The 17,033-nt window shown below is 43.9% G+C and overlaps 1 protein-coding gene across 1 annotated transcript in view; it reads left to right on the top strand.

The window, feature by feature from the left end:
* The window catches only part of LOC138558241 (E-selectin-like), a 405,907-nt gene that overhangs the window by 233,962 nt on the left and 154,912 nt on the right, over positions 1-17,033 (top strand). The window contains exon 12 of the mRNA XM_069642666.1: positions 16,365-16,472. Coding sequence (XP_069498767.1) covers positions 16,365-16,472 — 108 coding nt within the window. The remainder of the gene's footprint in view (positions 1-16,364; positions 16,473-17,033) is intronic.

Raw genomic sequence — 17,033 nt, 5'->3', positions numbered from 1 at the left:
TTCACCCATCTCTCCCCATCTTCGACATGTCCACTTGCGCCTAATAAATTGCCTCTTCTCTTGCAAAGCTTTTATTAGGATGCATTCACTCTGCATCACAGGGCATTCGACTTGCACCAGAGCCCAACCTCAGCATGGATCTTCAAGTGCTTTGGAAGTGACCTAAGGCGTTTTCAACGCTTACTTAAAAATGGCAATCTCAGCATACGCACATGACCTGGCTTCATAGCCATTTTAAATCCTTTGCTGAATCAGGCCCACTGTTTAGAGTATTGAGTTATTGTCTGAGGGGCAGTAGAATGTATTATCATCATCAGAGAGACTAATTGAATAGTCCCCGAAACATTCCACTTTGTTTCAGGAGTCTGGGGCGGAATGGCGGAAAGGTTGTCTGTTTTGAAGCTGATGGAAGAGTCTGGTTCGTACCACGTGACCTGAAGGATATTTTTAGTGATACATTGTTGAGTTCTGCTGATCATTTCAGCATTCCACACTTGATAAGATTTTGGATGGCATTTTTTGCTACATTATCCTTCCTTAATGTGTCTGTGATTTATACATAATACATCATTTTTTGTTTCATTTGTAAATCACACTTTATTTTTCACTAAGGGTTTGATTGGGAGTGTGTACATCTGTGGGACTTAGGTTTTGCTTTTCATTTTTGGCTAAATTCAAAGAACGGCACCCTTCTTGTATATGGAAACGGTGCCAATCAAAGCAGTGTCATGTGAACTTGCAGATTTCGCATCATGAGCTACATAATGAAAATGGGTGAATTTTTGAAGATGCCCGCCCTTCGCTAAGAATACCAGCCCCAGAAAAGACTTAGGAGTCTTACCAACCAATTCCAAGATTCAGGAAAATAATTTTTTTCCCAGTCTTTGAAAGTTGACTGGGGAAGTCATCATACCAACCATACTGCTGGTAGTGTGCGTGGAAGTGCGTGTCTCGTAGTGCTAAGGTTTTAATAAGACGCATGTTTCTGTGATAACATGGGAAGTGAGATCCTCGGGTTAAGTGCGACTGAGACAAAGCATTCTGACACGTGTGCCAGGTAGTGGCACATTTCAATAATCCAAATGACTTTTAGACTCAAGAAACCTGACCAGTGCAATCGAGTACATGACGTAGCAGGAACTCCCGTTTGTCTTTTATCTGTCCTAACTGTTTATTCGTTCACTGTTGCTGTTCCTTTTAGCAAACAAAATCAGTGAGAACGTGACATTTCTGCTAAACTCCAGGATTCACTGGTGCTTATGCAGTCCAATCTGTCACTAAATGTACCTAGTTGCGGGGATATGCCCTTCCTGGCTGTTTCCTTAGTAGGGGCGTTCTTGCTCCAAAAGTGGGTAATGGATGACGTTGACTGTCAGCAGATGGAGAGAGTGATAGACAAGAAATACCTCCGACAGGGTACACAAAAACAATCAATGGCGGCACAAAGGCATGTAGTCGGTGCAGGGAGTCAAACAGATTGACATTCTTTTTCTGGTTTTGCTGGGATTGAAATATCACCTTGCATACCTTCAGGGACTATACAGAGGTGTACAACAACAGCAGCTTCAGAGGTGCAAGTGAACCCTCCGCATTTTGGTCCATTCAAGAAGCAGAAGTCTCGCTGGGGATGGGGCTACTCAAAATGTTGCCACAATCAACTCTTAGCCCAGTGAAACTTGCATGGTGAGAATACGACAAATCCTGTGTGGGGACATCACGTGATCGCGGGAGCGCGGTCTCGCGAGATCTCAGCAACGTGATCTCGCGGACCCGCGCTCCGTGAGCGGGAACTCTTGGAGCCAGTAGGAGGCTGGTGGAGCGCCAGACAGGTCGGTCTGGACAGCGCTGCTCCTTATGAGGGGCCAATGTGAATGAAGGCCCAAGTCAATACCAGCTCACTTCCAGGGCGTAAGTCCAATGCCATAGGAGGCCTCCTTGGGGCCCTGGAAGTACACTGCGTGCAGTCTACTGCACATCCGCTTCCAGTGAGGTTAACTGGGAAGCCCAGCCAAGACTGTGAGTACTGTCCCTGCCCCATCTCTTGGACTATTGCTACCCGCATTCTGTTATTGAATAAAAGCAGTTGCAACTATCTTGGGCGTCCTGTCGTCCTTTGAGGCCACAACATCCTGATTTCAGCTTTGCATTGTTGCAGGTGGGGAAACGCAAACACTGAACACTCTGCAGAGCATGACCTGGCAAGCACCTAGAATTATAGCGCTTTTAAAAACCATGATTGTAAAGAATGTGTTGTTTATTAGGTTTGTGGCATTTGGGCTCACACCAGTGTGCCTTGTGTGGTTTGCTTCCTAGTTTGCTAACTTATCGTACCTCCTGGTCACCATTGGGGCTAATTAATTCCTTGTGAAAGTAGCTAACTGATATCATGTATTGATCCATGGATTCATGGTTGTAAGCGCTTCTGTCTTCAAAGTCCCCTGCTGGAGCACCACTGAAAGCTCTCTTTGGAATCCACTGTCACAGAAACTATATCATTATTGCTGACACCGAGCTCCATGCCAGAGGAAGTTATCCACTAACAGTTTTGCATACAATTTTGCTCAGGCGACAATACAAACTGTTGCTGCCAACTACCCCAGTGCTGTCAAACAATCCCCGGCTGATGTCTGGTGGCAGAGTCGTAGTCTCTGAAGTTCATGTGCCAAGCTCTGTATTCTGCAGGATACACCACCCGTACTAAAATATATAATTGAACTTCTATGAATAGGATCTACTATGATGGTAGAAAATGCAACTTCTGCTCATTGACCCGAAGTCCCAGTATTCAAAGATTACTCCTTATGCTTATGTCTCTTGTAGTTTGAGACAACGCAGCAGTATGACTAAGCCAGTCATCCAGTCATTGGTGCACCTTGAAATGAAGTAGTCCCAGGGGCAGAGCCAAAATCTGGGAGCAGTTTTGAGGCTGAATGGCACGATGCACTGGAAGTGCTTCCGTGACACTATGAATCTGAGAAAAGTCCAGTGCCTCCGTGCTGTTGGAAAGAGATGAAATCCTATATGTCAACCAGAAAAATCAGCTGCTGAAGTGTTCCCATCTTGACCTGGAAACTAAGCAATATGCCTTTTAAGATGTTGGACTGTGCCTTGTGGACTAGGAGCACTTATGAGAAGAACCCCTTCCATCTCTCCTTGAATGGAACATGTCCTAGCCTTTTACTTGATCAGTTCCTGAATATCCAGATGTCATATTTCTGTCCAACAGGGTTCCCTTTGGCATCAAGTCACAAGGACTCCTATTTTAGGGGAAATGTTATCCGTTCCAAAAAGTATCCCACACCACCTTGAACTCCAGCTGCTGACCCTCCTCCCGAGCCATCCACCTTTCTATCAAAGGCATCTCTTGGTGCCATATCTTCTGCAGCCATAGATGACATTCTGGAAAAAAATCGTAATCATGGAGTTGGCATGCACAGATTCCTTCAAGTCTGATTCCTATCACTTGACAGAATGCATTTTAGAGTGAAATGTAGGGAGAAGAACGTTTCTGGAGGGAGCCATCTACTCTCTTCTGTACTGACCTTCAGACAGTATAATGTGCTTTAAATGGAGACTCACAACTCAGACAATTCCCATCTTCTTTAGCCCAGGCCACTGGCAAAAATCCAGGTTCTTCCAGGAATAGCTGAAAACCTCAACAACTCTTTCTTTTGCTAAATATTGCATCCTTTAGCATCTAGGTCTGTTTCCTCTGATTCCACTTCATTCAGAGTGGAGTCATGTTTACCCTGCTTCTTCATTACTCCCGTAGGACTGCTGTTGCTGACTACTTAAACAATGCCTGAAGCACTTACATTGTCTGCCAAAGGCCAGGTATAGAGGATCATCTGGTATGGGCCAAGCCACCCCTGCTTCAACTTTTATGGCCTTGGGTGAAGACAGTTCTTCCTGTACCATGAGTACCCATGGTTATTAGACATTCCTCTGTCCTCAGAATTAGTTTCCCCACCTGTACAATGAGCTGTCCTCAGCCTGTGCAAGTCCCTTCATGCCAATGATAATTGGCATCTTAAACAGGTAGCGGGCCTGCACACCTACAGCAGAATATACTTGCTGTCATGCAGGTAGATTCTTTGTACACCCTCATGGGAAGAGGTACTATCTAGCTTTCAATAGATTTTACTCTCTGCAACACAAACCTTACAACTACCTATTGGGTGCTTGTAACAGTGCTCCCATTGTCCAATATCATCTGGCATCTATGGCTTTCCCACCTCTGACCTGCAAAATCATTTCTCTTTGCAGAAACTATAATATCCATTTCTTCAACATGGATCTAGGCCAGATGAAGCCAGTGAATGTCATCAGTCCCAGTGAGGATCTCCCAGGTGCTTGTACCTTCTGGAAAACTGAGAGGTGATGGATGGAAGGTTTTGAATAAATCAAAACAACTGCCTTTACTCAGTGCAACCCTCCAAGCCATTGATTTCCATCCATTCTGGGATGCCTTTAAAGTATGTGTGCCACCATGCCTGATTTGCATAAGTTTCTCCCCCTTTGTAGCAGGGCATAGCAAGTTGAAAATGGTTTGCAGCTGTAAGGGAAACATTAAAGGAAGTTAGAGACTAGCTGAATTAGAGTGCATGGTGCTAAAACGTGCCTGGTTATATATTTACAACACATTTGGTTTCGACTAAACATTCAATTAACTGCAAGATGTGCTGAAAGTCACTTTTTATCCAAGACCTGCTATTGAATTTGTGTATGTGAACTGCGAGATGAAATCCCACAGAACTGGTGCTTGGTTCTACGAATTATGTGAGAAATGTTGCAAACTATAAACAGAAAACCCACCTTGTGTCACTAATGTTTATTTTAAAAATCACAAAAGTAAAGTATTTCACATTAGTTTCAGAAGCCAACATGCCATCGGTTTCAAATAGAGCACCATTTCATTTTTCTGCATGAAGTGGGAGAGAAATTGCTCTGATGTAATTATAAATGAGGACCCACATGTGAATTCACTCCAGAAATAAGTGGATGTATTTAACATATTGGGAATTAACTCACATGGGAAGCACATGGAAAGGGGGATGTTTAAGACTCGAGGGGAAATGCTTGGCCATCTGGAGAAAAATAGTCCTCTTTATCTTTCATAAAGTAGATACATTGAGCCCAGCACTACAAAAGAATCCCATGCGCAAACTTCTGATTAATAGGCTGAAATACTCCTAAAAATACATTTAAATACATTCCAGTTGAGCCTAACAGTGGTCATAAAAGCTGATATAAATATGGGTTGGTCATATGGTAAGCATCTCTGGGTTTCAGAACTAAAGCTTCAACGTGATGTACTTAAATTTCAACTCTGAACTCTTACTGCCCATAAAATTCACCATGTGTGAGCGAAAGGAGCTAAAACAAAAGGACCTGTCAGCTACTTATAATAATTATTAACCGAAAGCAAGCATTAACATGTGATTTATCGTGCACAGTTCTATAAATAAAGCAAATCAATCAAACAACATTATATGGTGCTTACAAATTATTTTGGCCATAACTTTACAATACATATTTCCTTTTGGAAAAGGACAACTGTTCTGACATCAGGAGAGTCTACAAAATTAGATCAAACGTGATATGAAATATTAAGTAATAATTGATCAATTATACACATATTAACAAGTTAGTCAAATTTCATTGCACAAATTCCAATCACATGATAGTGAATTAGGCTTGATTATACATATTGGAAATCCATATGTCATTGATGGGAAAAATTCCTACCATAAAACATGGAGAAACATATGATTGAGTCCAAATTATCCAGAATACACCCCTGACACATGCACAGACTATTTTGACCTATTATAAGAAGGGGGTGTATTCTCTGGGAGTATCAACTTGTTAAGCCAGCCAATTGGAAGATCTGATAAATCAGAAATTGTGATGTAAATGTTATGTTATGTTATATATATTTGTAAAGCGCACGGTCTCCCAGAGGCATCATGGCGCTGGTAAGGAAGCTGCAAGCTCAGGGAACACAAAAAGGGCAGAACGTTAGAACAGGGTGGTCTTCAGAGCTTTCCTGAAAGCCAGATGGTTAGCTGAGGATTTAAGTGATAATGGAAGAGTGTTCCAAAGCTTGGCTGCGGTAATAGAAAAGGCTCTACTGCCATGTCTTTCCCGATTGAGCCTGGGAACCTTAAGTAGGTTGGTTGTAGAGGAGCGAAGGTTATATATCGGGAAAATTTAGCTTGCAGGAAATCGGCTCCTAAGCCATGTATTGCCCGGTGGACGATACATAGTGACTTAAACTTAACTCGCTGTACCACCGGGAGCCAGTGGAGACGGTGAAGTACCGGTGAGATGTGAAATGTGACATAGTGTGGGGGGAAACAAGAGTCTATTTACTTTCAAACCCACATGAAGTGGGGAGAGCTCTGGGATTCTGGAGGCTGCAGAAAGAGGAACCTCTGACCAACTGGATGGATGCTGAGCTGGGATAAGGGAAAGATGACAGCAGATGGACCTAACAGACTTGGTGTGATTAAATTAAGGTTGTTAAGGTCCATGCTGGCTCTGTGCCTTAACGCATTATCCAGAAGTGAGAATAAAAGCCTCAAATGCAATTAGATATATGTTTTCTGTAATCATCTCTCTGCTAAGTCCCTGAAATTGGTGTATCTGGGAAAGGGAGCCATTAAGAAGGAACTGATTCAAACTAGAATGCTATCGCATTATAGTGTGAAATACACCTTGCTTTCTCACTATATCCAAACCCAAATGAGATCTGAGTGTAGAACAAATAACATTTTCCTGTTCACAGCGCACAGGGTCTGATAAACTATAGCCAATCAAATGCAATTAGAATGTTGTAGTAAGTTAGTGTGGAATGTATCCTGTTTTTGGAGTATATCCAAAGCCAAGGGAAGATTAATTTAAACTAGAACTCAATAGCATTTCTAGTTCCTTGCAACCAAAGCCAAATACATTGAACCCAGTCTGTTTTCACAGGTATTGTCAATACCTGGGACTGTTAACTGGAGGCCAATCCTCCATATCCTAACAGAGAATTTATAAATTAAGACCCGTGAAGGAGTAATCATTTAAAAAGAGATATTTGGCTGAAGGGGAGCTCAGCTGGGCCATTTCCATTATGTAGGAAATGATGCAATTTTAAATGAACATATAAACCTCACCTATCGCACCCTGCAGAAAGGGAATAACCCTGCACTAGTAGGCCTCAATCAGCTAAGTGAAATTGGAGGGATATTTATTATACTATCAGAATTATGAACTTGTATTCCTATGTGTTCTAAATGTATAGCACAGCTTCACTGCACTCAAGCCTTTAGGTTAGGATGTAATCTAGCATTGCTTGCATTTCATTTACATGCACCACATCAGAAGGATTCTTCTGAGTGCCAAAGGGCAAGAAGAAAATGTGAAGAAAAATATTCAATCAAGTAGAGTTTGAGGATTGTTAAGTCTGGGCAAAAAGGGGGGTGAGTAAATGTACCTGGTTCTATATTAGGCAGGTACACCCAAAATGGAACAGAGGAATGAGAACAAAGATTGGACAAGGAAAGGGTTAAAAGAGTCAACTAGTGGCAAAAAAACGAGGCTGTGAGAGACCAGCAGAGAAACAGGAAAAGGAAATGCATTTGGTGGTAGGATGGTATAGAGGAGTAGCGAGGGAATTAAAACAAATGTTTGCATCAGAATTGGCCAGGGAATTTCCAGGTTGTAAGGCAATATGCCAAGGATGTAGTATATTGAACACTGTCCTGCTTTGAAATAAAGGGGACTTAAATTAAGTGCTATTGTTTAATTGAGCACTGTGCCTCCCAAATGGAACTCGCTGAGGAGAGGCTTCGCTTTTGCCCATCATTGGGAAACTGATGCTTGGCAGCCTAATGATACGGTACGATGACCCATCTTGATTGGTTGAGGGCTAGCTCCTTCTGGGGAAGACTCCATGCAAGAGTGGCATTGCCCCCTTTTCTCCAGAATACCAAGTAGCAATCGCCTCCCTATTCACCCCTTAAATGGCAAATGGGAGGTTGGATAGTTGTGGATGTGGCATGCTTGCTCAAGGCTTTTAGGTTGGAATGTTGCACATTGATGATGCTGTTGGTTGTCGCTAAGGCAGTTTCCAGAATAAATGTTGTTAAGGACAGTTTAGGGATTGCTAATTTGGGGAAAAGGGTGAAAACAAGGGGTTTGCCCGAGAAGAAACAGAGGGAACGAAAGAAAGCTTTGCCAAGGGAAGATTAAAAAGGGCTATGGACTGGGAAGAAAGAACAGGTCTGGGAGACACCAGCAGGGAAACATGAGAAGTCAATGCATTAGAGGAAAGATTGCATAGGGAGGTGAGAGCGAGAAAGAGAGAGAGAGAGAGAGAGAATAATTGTATCAGAATTGATCATGGAACTTTCACGCTGTAAGGCACTATGCCAAAGATGCAATATATGGAAAACAGACATTTCTTGACATAAAACAGAATTTTTTTTATCAAACCATAAACTAAGTGCCATAGAATCAGTGGGTACCGTGCCTCCCAAAGATATGCCTGTAACGATCTATTGTGATTTACTAAGCAAAAGCCTATAATCCTAACAAGATGACTGACACGGAATAGGGAAGGAGAAAGGAACAAAGCCTAAGTGGAGGGAGTAAAGGGCTACTAGTCACTACTGTTTCATAAACACATTACTTACCTCAATACATGAAGTAGGTTTCTGAGCAGTCTGGTGGAGTCTTATATAGAACGTGGCCAGATCTATAAAAGGTCCAGGGGAAAGCTTGACTAAAAATGGCATGCAATCACCAGGATTCAGGAAGGTGAAGGAATGGAACCCAAGACAGACAAATTTCAAGGTGGCAAAGAGGTTTGGAAGAATCAAGATTGTGGACCTTGTCAGCAGTAGGATTGTTCTTCATGATTGGAAGTTGTGAATATACTTGCCATTTCGAATCTAGGCTTTTTAGGTCGATGTCTCGGCCTGAAGTGGGGTTCAGCACAGCAACTCACAACTCGGACTGCAAGTGAATCACTCCACTGCTGATCTGTTTCGGTCACCGGGTTTGACTGCTTTCCGGAAACAAGATCACAACATAGATATAGCTGGCAGCCCAGTGTCGGTAAGGAATATGGGTTGGTTTGGAACCCTTTTGGAAATCAAGGGATTCCTAACAGAATCTGGATGTCAAAGACCATCATACTGAAACATAGGCATCCCCACCAGCCAATATAGCCAATAGAGTAAGACTGATGGAGCATATTGAAGGTACGCCCCTAAATGCTCAGACCAGAGAAAATACAAGCCCAAATTGGTCTTGTAAGGATAACAAGTTTTAATCTCACAAGCAGATGAGAGCAACAGCAAATAAATCTGCTGCTAAGAACGTTCTGCCAAAAATGTGTACAAGCAGAATCTCATAAAGGAAAACATAGATGACGTAAGACATACAGTAAAAAACCTGTGTGGCTGGTTGGTTTGCGCCTACACATAATCCACATGCTCCATAAGAGATGCCAGTTCATTGCTTCCAGCCCAGACTGTCCGTCTTCCATCATGTGGGTGATGCGGTGATCATCTCCTTCTCACATCGAAGGTCAAAGAACAAAAATAACTATACTCCTAACATACAGCTACTTTATCACTATAGTGTGTTCCTGGGAGGCCTTAAGAATGGCACAAAGGAGGTTCTGGGACATTAACCTTTCAGGGACCTTAAGGCTTAGTCAGTTATATGGGCTATAACTCGTAGTCTCCTAGGGATGGGCCGGGTCATGCTTTGGCCAGTGTGAGATAACATGCACACCAGGCGCCGGTCTGTGATCCCGGACTTGTAGGGCACATTTCTTTTGAGTAAAAAATATATCTTTGCAACACTGTTAGAACACAGAATAGGCATTGTGATGATTGGGGATGTAGGCTGTCCTCGAGGAGCTCGGGCATGGCTGGAGATTTCCCTCGTCTCACAATTTGTGCCTAGTACATACAATGCTGCATTTTGCCGCGCAGGCCTTCCCTTCTACCTATAGTCCTTTCACCATCCACCCTCCCCCTGGCCCATCATAGTGCTTTGAACGCATCTCGCCTCACTCTAAAGTGGTTAAGGGGTTGGGACAGGGCTGCCCCCTTCCCAACAATCCCCCTTTCATTACTTCTACAGTAACACACTCTGTTATACCTCTGTGCTCCCTACTCTCTGCTTCCACATATGGCTGAGTTCCCTTTATTAGCACCCAGGCCCTACACACTGAATGCAAACTCTCCCTCCTACACGTGTACTCTTTGTCATATAGATGCATCCCCCATACCCCTCCAGGTCCACCCAAACCTCGGGGTAATTTTCAAGATCAAGGGGTGGAGAAATGATAGTATGGTATAGATGGTCAACTTCATCTCCATACGGGAGGGGGGCAATTCACACTTAGGGCCACTTTGTGGATTATCAGTCTGTACTTCAATATTTTTTGTGTCACAAGGTGCTTTTGAAACCCCAATTGATTCCATCATTCTTGTGCTGTTAGCATGTCCAACACATAACGGTTTTGCATCCTCATAAGTCTCAATGCATGTAACTCGCACTTGATCACGTTGAACCCGTTCTCTGTATCGTTTGCGAGCTGGACCAGCTCCCATCTCACGATCTGCAACCATTTAGCATATGCTGTGGCCTGCACTCCTGGCAAAAGAAAAGATGCAAAAAAGGATTCCACTGAGCTGAAGAGTCTGTATTCTTCTGGTATTTCAGCAAGCAATGCAAAAGAGTCTTTGGATATGTAATTCAATCTTTTTGTCCTCTTTTGTTGTTGGAACTGTCCTTTTCCTGGCAGGATATGGAGCTCTCATGTGGGCCACAGCCCCTTGTCTTCAATTTTCAAATGTGGAGAGACTAGTTGGCACCTTGTCAAGATTCCTGCCCCTCATGTCCCCAGCCCTCCAAGATGTCAGGCTGGAGCCAGGCCACGATCACCTACATGGCCCTCAAGGGCCTCTCCATCCCTCCAAAGACCCACTTGGAGTCAGACTTGGTGCTTGTGGCACCAGATTCACTCACTCCCATAGGATAACATTGGGGATTGGACTTGTAGTGCATTGATGGGGACAAGATGGATGCCCCCACATATTTCGGTTCCCAGAACTGCATGTGCAGTCTAGTCTTTTGGGTGTGGTTCAGCCCAGAGACACCTGGGATACCCAGAGACTATTTAAGACACGCACAGGCTGAGAAACATACTTTGTGTATTCTGCACCTGCGGCGTGACACGCACCGTGTTCGGATCGGTCTCCAGTAGGCCTGCATCTTTCTTCTGCGCTCAGCTCCTGCAAGAACAAGAACACCATTAGGAACAGCCTTACCTTGCGGCGCTTCTGCCCATCATTCATCACTCCTTCTGTTCTGCGGGCATCTTCAGCGGTGCCATTCCTAAGGAAAAGGGAAAAGAACAGAAAAAGGCATTAGTAAGCATTCAGCAAATCTTTGCTTATTTTTAAAGACTGTACGAGCTTCAAACGCTTACCTGAATCCCAGCCGCTCTTTCCCAAATAGTACCATCAATATCATACAGAGACCTGCGATAATGGTCAAGGCACGTGTTGTAAGTCTTTGTCAAGAAGTAGGGGTGGGGTTAATACTGCCATTAGGGACATTGCACCCTTCGGTACTGTATTATTATCTCCCCAACTTTATCATTATTCTCAAACAACTAGTCATCTGTCACTTCCTTTAGCTGTACTGTTGGATCTATACAGAGCACTGTGTGCCACTCACACCCTTCCCTGTCGATTCCTAATATGACAACCCTCTTGTCAGAAACCACCAATCCCCGTAAATCCAGCGCCAATATCGTTCCTGCCCCCACCTCAGGTGACACTGCTGGGCGAAAGATGAAATCTGTGGGCACTCGCAAACACTGTTTAGCAATTTGAGGCACTGCCTTCATGAGTACAGTAATATCTTCTACCTTGTCATTTTATGTATTATCAACATCGCTCTTATAGCGCACATCCCAGGAGTGGAGCAACCTATACCACCATCTGTAAATGATATTAGCGCCATGGTTGCCGCCGGTATTTTACTGTGTCCGCCTTGGTGGATGGCGGAATTACCGCCCTACTCCAAGGTGAGCGGGGGCGGTAATTCCCCATTCACCAAGGCACTTCCCCATTCCCATTTTTGCCCCCATAGGGCATAATGGGAATGGGCAAGGAGCTAATTACGGTACCACAAATTGCGGTACCGTAATTAGCACCAAGGTCCCTTTGCGGCACCCTACTTTAACGGCTGGTAAAACCAGCCGTTAAGGTCGGGTCCCGCAAAGGGAACTCGTAGTAAGGCGGTAAGGGTTTACTGGTACCGGTGCCCTTACCGGTACCGGTTTACCCTTACCGCCTAACATGTAATGAGGCCAATTGTCATTGTAAATTAACAGGGGAACTTTCAGAGTATATTAAGGGCACGCATACTAAATTCCCTTCCACCTTTACGTCCAGCTTCTCAGTGTATGGAACCTTGGAAATCGCCCCAGAGAATCCTTGCGCGTCAAGAAATTTTCCTGAAAATGTCCCTCCGTGATACATGATTTAATTGCACCTGAGTCCACTATAAATATGAGCTGTTTGTTTCCTATCTCCGCCACCATAAGGGTTACTCTTCAGGGTGGATGGTTCTTGACAAGACCAGACACGTGAGAGCTATCCTAATCAGGATATGTGTTCATTCCAGGGAACGAGATGGGGTTACCCTCCTTCACTGCTGCTCCTCCAAAGGGAGCGGAAGCCCTACTCGGTACCCTGCTCACCAGATCAGCATCGCCCTTCTGAAGCTGTGGCAGATGCCGCACTTGCATGTCACTGCATGTCAGCTACTTGAGGCTGATGATTATATGTTTGCCCCTCTGGATACCCTTGGTTCTGATACTCTTGACCCTGTGGCAGGCACCCTAGTCCTGGGGCCCTTGGCACTGCTGCTGTGATCCCTAATTATACCCCATTGCAGTCCTGCTCCTGCATTCCCTTGCAAAATGCCCCACCATAAACAATTCCAACATTGGGATGGTCCAAACCCACCCCCTCTGGGTCCAAATCCTCCCCCTCTTGCTCCTCGAACTTCCCTGGTTCCTCGCTGCGGTCCTGCTGGTTGTCACTGTGAACCGGGATATTGTTGTCACTCGCCTCGCTGTCCTTGTCCTGCTTCAGCCCAGAGTGCAGCAATAGTGGCGTTCGCGACCTGCTAGGTGCTCTCTGTCCCCTCCACCTGTTCTGGCATCGACACAGGTGCCTGGACGCGAACCTTTGACAATTTATTTTCTACCAATTTCGCTTCCTCCGTTTGGTGCCTCTGGGCTGTTTCCCGATCCCACTCCTTGATTCCTTTCCATTGGTGCACTATTATAATCTGTATCTCCGGCCACCCCTTTGCCTTTACCCACAATCTTATCTAAAGCCTTCTGCACTTCCTTTGGCAATCCTCTCTTTACAATAAAATAGAAGAATGATATTGAACAATCCCATGGTCCTCCTGTTTCAGCTCTCCACATCTCTTGTAATTTAAGAATACATTTAGCTGGATCCACATCATCACCTATTGTACACTGCATGAGGGACTGTAAATCAGTGGTATCCTGGAAAGCACTCCATAACGCGTACTACACTTGCGCTCTAATTCTGTTAAACAATGCTCCTTCATGTTCATCGTCCACCAGGGTTATTCCGGGATGCCCAGCTTTAACCCACACGTCCCAAGCCTAGTCCCCAATTATAGCAACCATCAAGCTCTTGATATTCCCTATTGCCAGTGGCATCCCTGCTGTTTGCTTTTGAAATTCGTATATTTATTTGCACGCCCCCTACTGTGAGTTGTGGGGGGGCCTTAATTAAATTATTCTTATCCATCTGGGTCCAGGGCACATACTGTGTTCTCACCGGCCCCTAATGTATCAGGGGCATCTGCATCTTTACTCCACTTCCCATACCATTCTTCTTATTAACGCCATTCGCCCGGTCTTACTCCTCAACCTGCCCCACCCCCATGTACCTATTGCTTGAGGGGTACTCTCAGCCACCTCTTCACTCCTTCCTTCTTCTTCACGCTATTCCTACCTCAGTGAACGAGTCACTATCATCCTCCCTCTCGACATCTCCCACCACCGTATCTGATCCGAAGTATGTCCACTTACCCCGGCCACCTTCCTTTTCGACACACATCATTTTTATTCCTCCATGGTTCATTCTAAGCAAAAGATCTCCTGATCTCCATTCTCCTGATCTGTCTTTCAGTGCCCCTACACCTCTCACCTCTCTTGAGGATGCTTGTATCCTGTTCAGTTCTGCTAACAATTCTGACAACCTGTCTTCAAACGCTCTTGACCTGACACCTGTGGATGCTGATACTTCAGGCGGGTTTGTGTATGGGGGTGGGGGAGCGGTAGCTTGTAGTGTTACTGGTGCTGAAGGGGTACCTACCACAGCAGGAGGGGTCCCTGTCATGACGGGTATACAAGGTGGATTTGTGCATCCTTCTGCGGGACACGTTGTCAAGGGATATATTCCCCCGAGCTCTGCTGGCACCACATCCTCTCCTTCTCCCTTCCTGCATTTTTCATATTTCTGTCTCTGTGCCCCTAATCCATCCCCTTGGTCATATGTATCTGCACCAGAGGTCTAACATTTCTTTTCTCTTCTGCAGCTGCTTCCCCTTATACTTAGCTACAAGAAATGTGATATGTGTTCCAAGATGCTCTTACACATGTACTCTATTGGTGTTCCTCTGCCCATGCTAGTGGTATCTGTCTTACTAATCCTGCAAAGTCCCGCTAAAGTGCAGCGCATGCTGCCACTTGCATGTGACCAGAAAAGAAAATCAACCCCCTACCCTTTTCTGTTTGCACCTTGGGCTACACTATGTGGGTTGATTATAGGTGATTATATTGAAGTGGGGTCCTTTGTATTGGGAGGTGGACCTTTCACTGTCCCCCCTGGCCCATCATAATGCTTTGAATGCATTTTGCCTCAATCTAAAGCGCTTACACAGGTGGGACGGGGCTGTCCCCTTCCCAACAATATCAAAGATAATGTTGAAGAAGAACTTGTTTTGCCAATGAAGAATATGAGTGTTCAAAAAAGACATTTCAAGATTGTGCAATTAAAACTGAGATCTTACTAAATCTAGTACTAAACTGAACAAACAATTTCTTTTGGGTTGTAACCTTTAATTAGAAGCAACCCACAGATTTCAAGACTCAAAAGTCTCGCAAGTGACTTTGTTAGACTGGCTGCGAAGGCTGCTGGTGCTTGTTAGTTCACAAACAACTTAAACATTTCTTTACTTTTTTTAAGAAGGAAACTTGTTTTTCTATTCATAGGTACTCATTATGGATTCTTAGTTACACCATACAAAAGACGGTGTAATGCTTTGCACTCTAAAGAAGAGTTCAACAGCGCTAGTGCATCAATAAATTTAAGTTTAAGATTTATGTGCCATGGTAAATTTGAAATGGTCTCAGGGGCATTATTAACAAGTTCTCATATTCTACAATCTGCATTTTCTGTTATGTAATCATCTTACGGTCAGAAACAACATGTGGATGTAAGAGCTTTAAAATGTTCAATTTGAGCCCTTGTTCGAATCACTGAAATAATGTTGTATATTAATTCAATCAGTCAAACCATTATAGTGTTGACTCAGGCGGCGAGTCAGTCTAATTCACCTTGTTTGTGGTTTCAATCTATTTAAGTGAGTTCCAACCAAAAGTCCCATAGGAACCAAAGGTAATTGTTAGTTTTTATCAAATTTGGATTTATTTGACCTGAAAAATACCTAATATCGGAATAATATCACACTAACTCAAATAAAGTGATGATAAAAATCAAAAGAAATTAAATGAAAACACAAAAATGTGTTGGAGGTCAGAGCCTGATTGAGCGAACAAGCACTTTTATCTTAGGACACAAGTCTGCAATCTTCAGTTTTGCAGATATTTTGGACAAAAATGCCCACCTGTCCCAGCCAATTAATGCCACGGTGAAAGATCATGGGAGTTGTAGTAGAAATTATCTGTAGCGCTGAAGGTTACAGACCTCTGTTTTACGCGAAGGTATTTGGCAAAGACGGTACAGCCATCTACTCAGATGTTGAAGTTATCTGTTCATGCCACACGACTTCTGTTCCAAATCTTTAGTATAATTTAGATGATTTTTACCTTTAAATAATTTGGACCATTGCAACTAATTCGAACCTCCCTTATTTAGCTGCGCTGGAACCGTATTACGGCCCAACCAGCCCCACACGCAGAAAACTCACATCTAAAGAATGTTCAGTCTTGGCATTTCAGTCACAAATACATTCTGATTCTGGAATCCTGTGATTCTTTTTCTGTTTCACAGCTTCTTGTAATAAAACATCCTGCAGTGGTCACGGGGAATGTGAAGAGACTATTAACAACTACACCTGCAACTGTCATGAAGGATTCTATGGGCGTGAATGTCAGTATGGTGAGATATACCGCTTTAAGAGACTAACAGAAGCTTTTTATACTAATATACACAGTTAGTGACCTATGGAATATAGTGATGCAAAACATTGAAATAGTCTCCTATTAGAACTTGGTCCAGATTCAGCATGAAATTTGCATGTATATGTTGCCCCTCAGATCACCAGAGATGGACAGTCATACCGGCCTCTACGAGATTTCCCATTAGCAGGGTGGACAATTCACCTTAATCACCACCACCAGATTTAAATCACTTTTTTGCTACCTGCTCTTTTTGGAGTATGGACTCATACAGTGTCATTACAGGTTTGCTGGTCTGGAAAAATTGCTGGTAAATTGCTGGTAATTCCAGCACTGGCAATTTTACCAGCCAAGAGATGGAGGTAAATCAGGCCCCTATCAGCAAATATGGAATTACTGGCACCTGGAATTACTTGTGACGGTAAATCCAGCAATCCCCTGGAATTACCATTGCCGGCACCTAGAATCAGATGCTGGTATGGGTAGAGGCAGTATGCAGGTTTCCCACTGGAATTACCTGGGGGATAGAGGCAAACTTGTA

The sequence above is a fragment of the Ambystoma mexicanum genome, chromosome 1q, assembly GCF_040938575.1.
Source record: "Ambystoma mexicanum isolate Mex_15411 chromosome 1q, UKY_AmexF1_1, whole genome shotgun sequence".
Classification (NCBI taxonomy): Eukaryota; Metazoa; Chordata; class Amphibia; order Caudata; family Ambystomatidae; genus Ambystoma; species Ambystoma mexicanum.
Note: the sequence above shows the minus strand (reverse complement) of the source record. Positions and strands in the feature narration are given on the sequence as shown.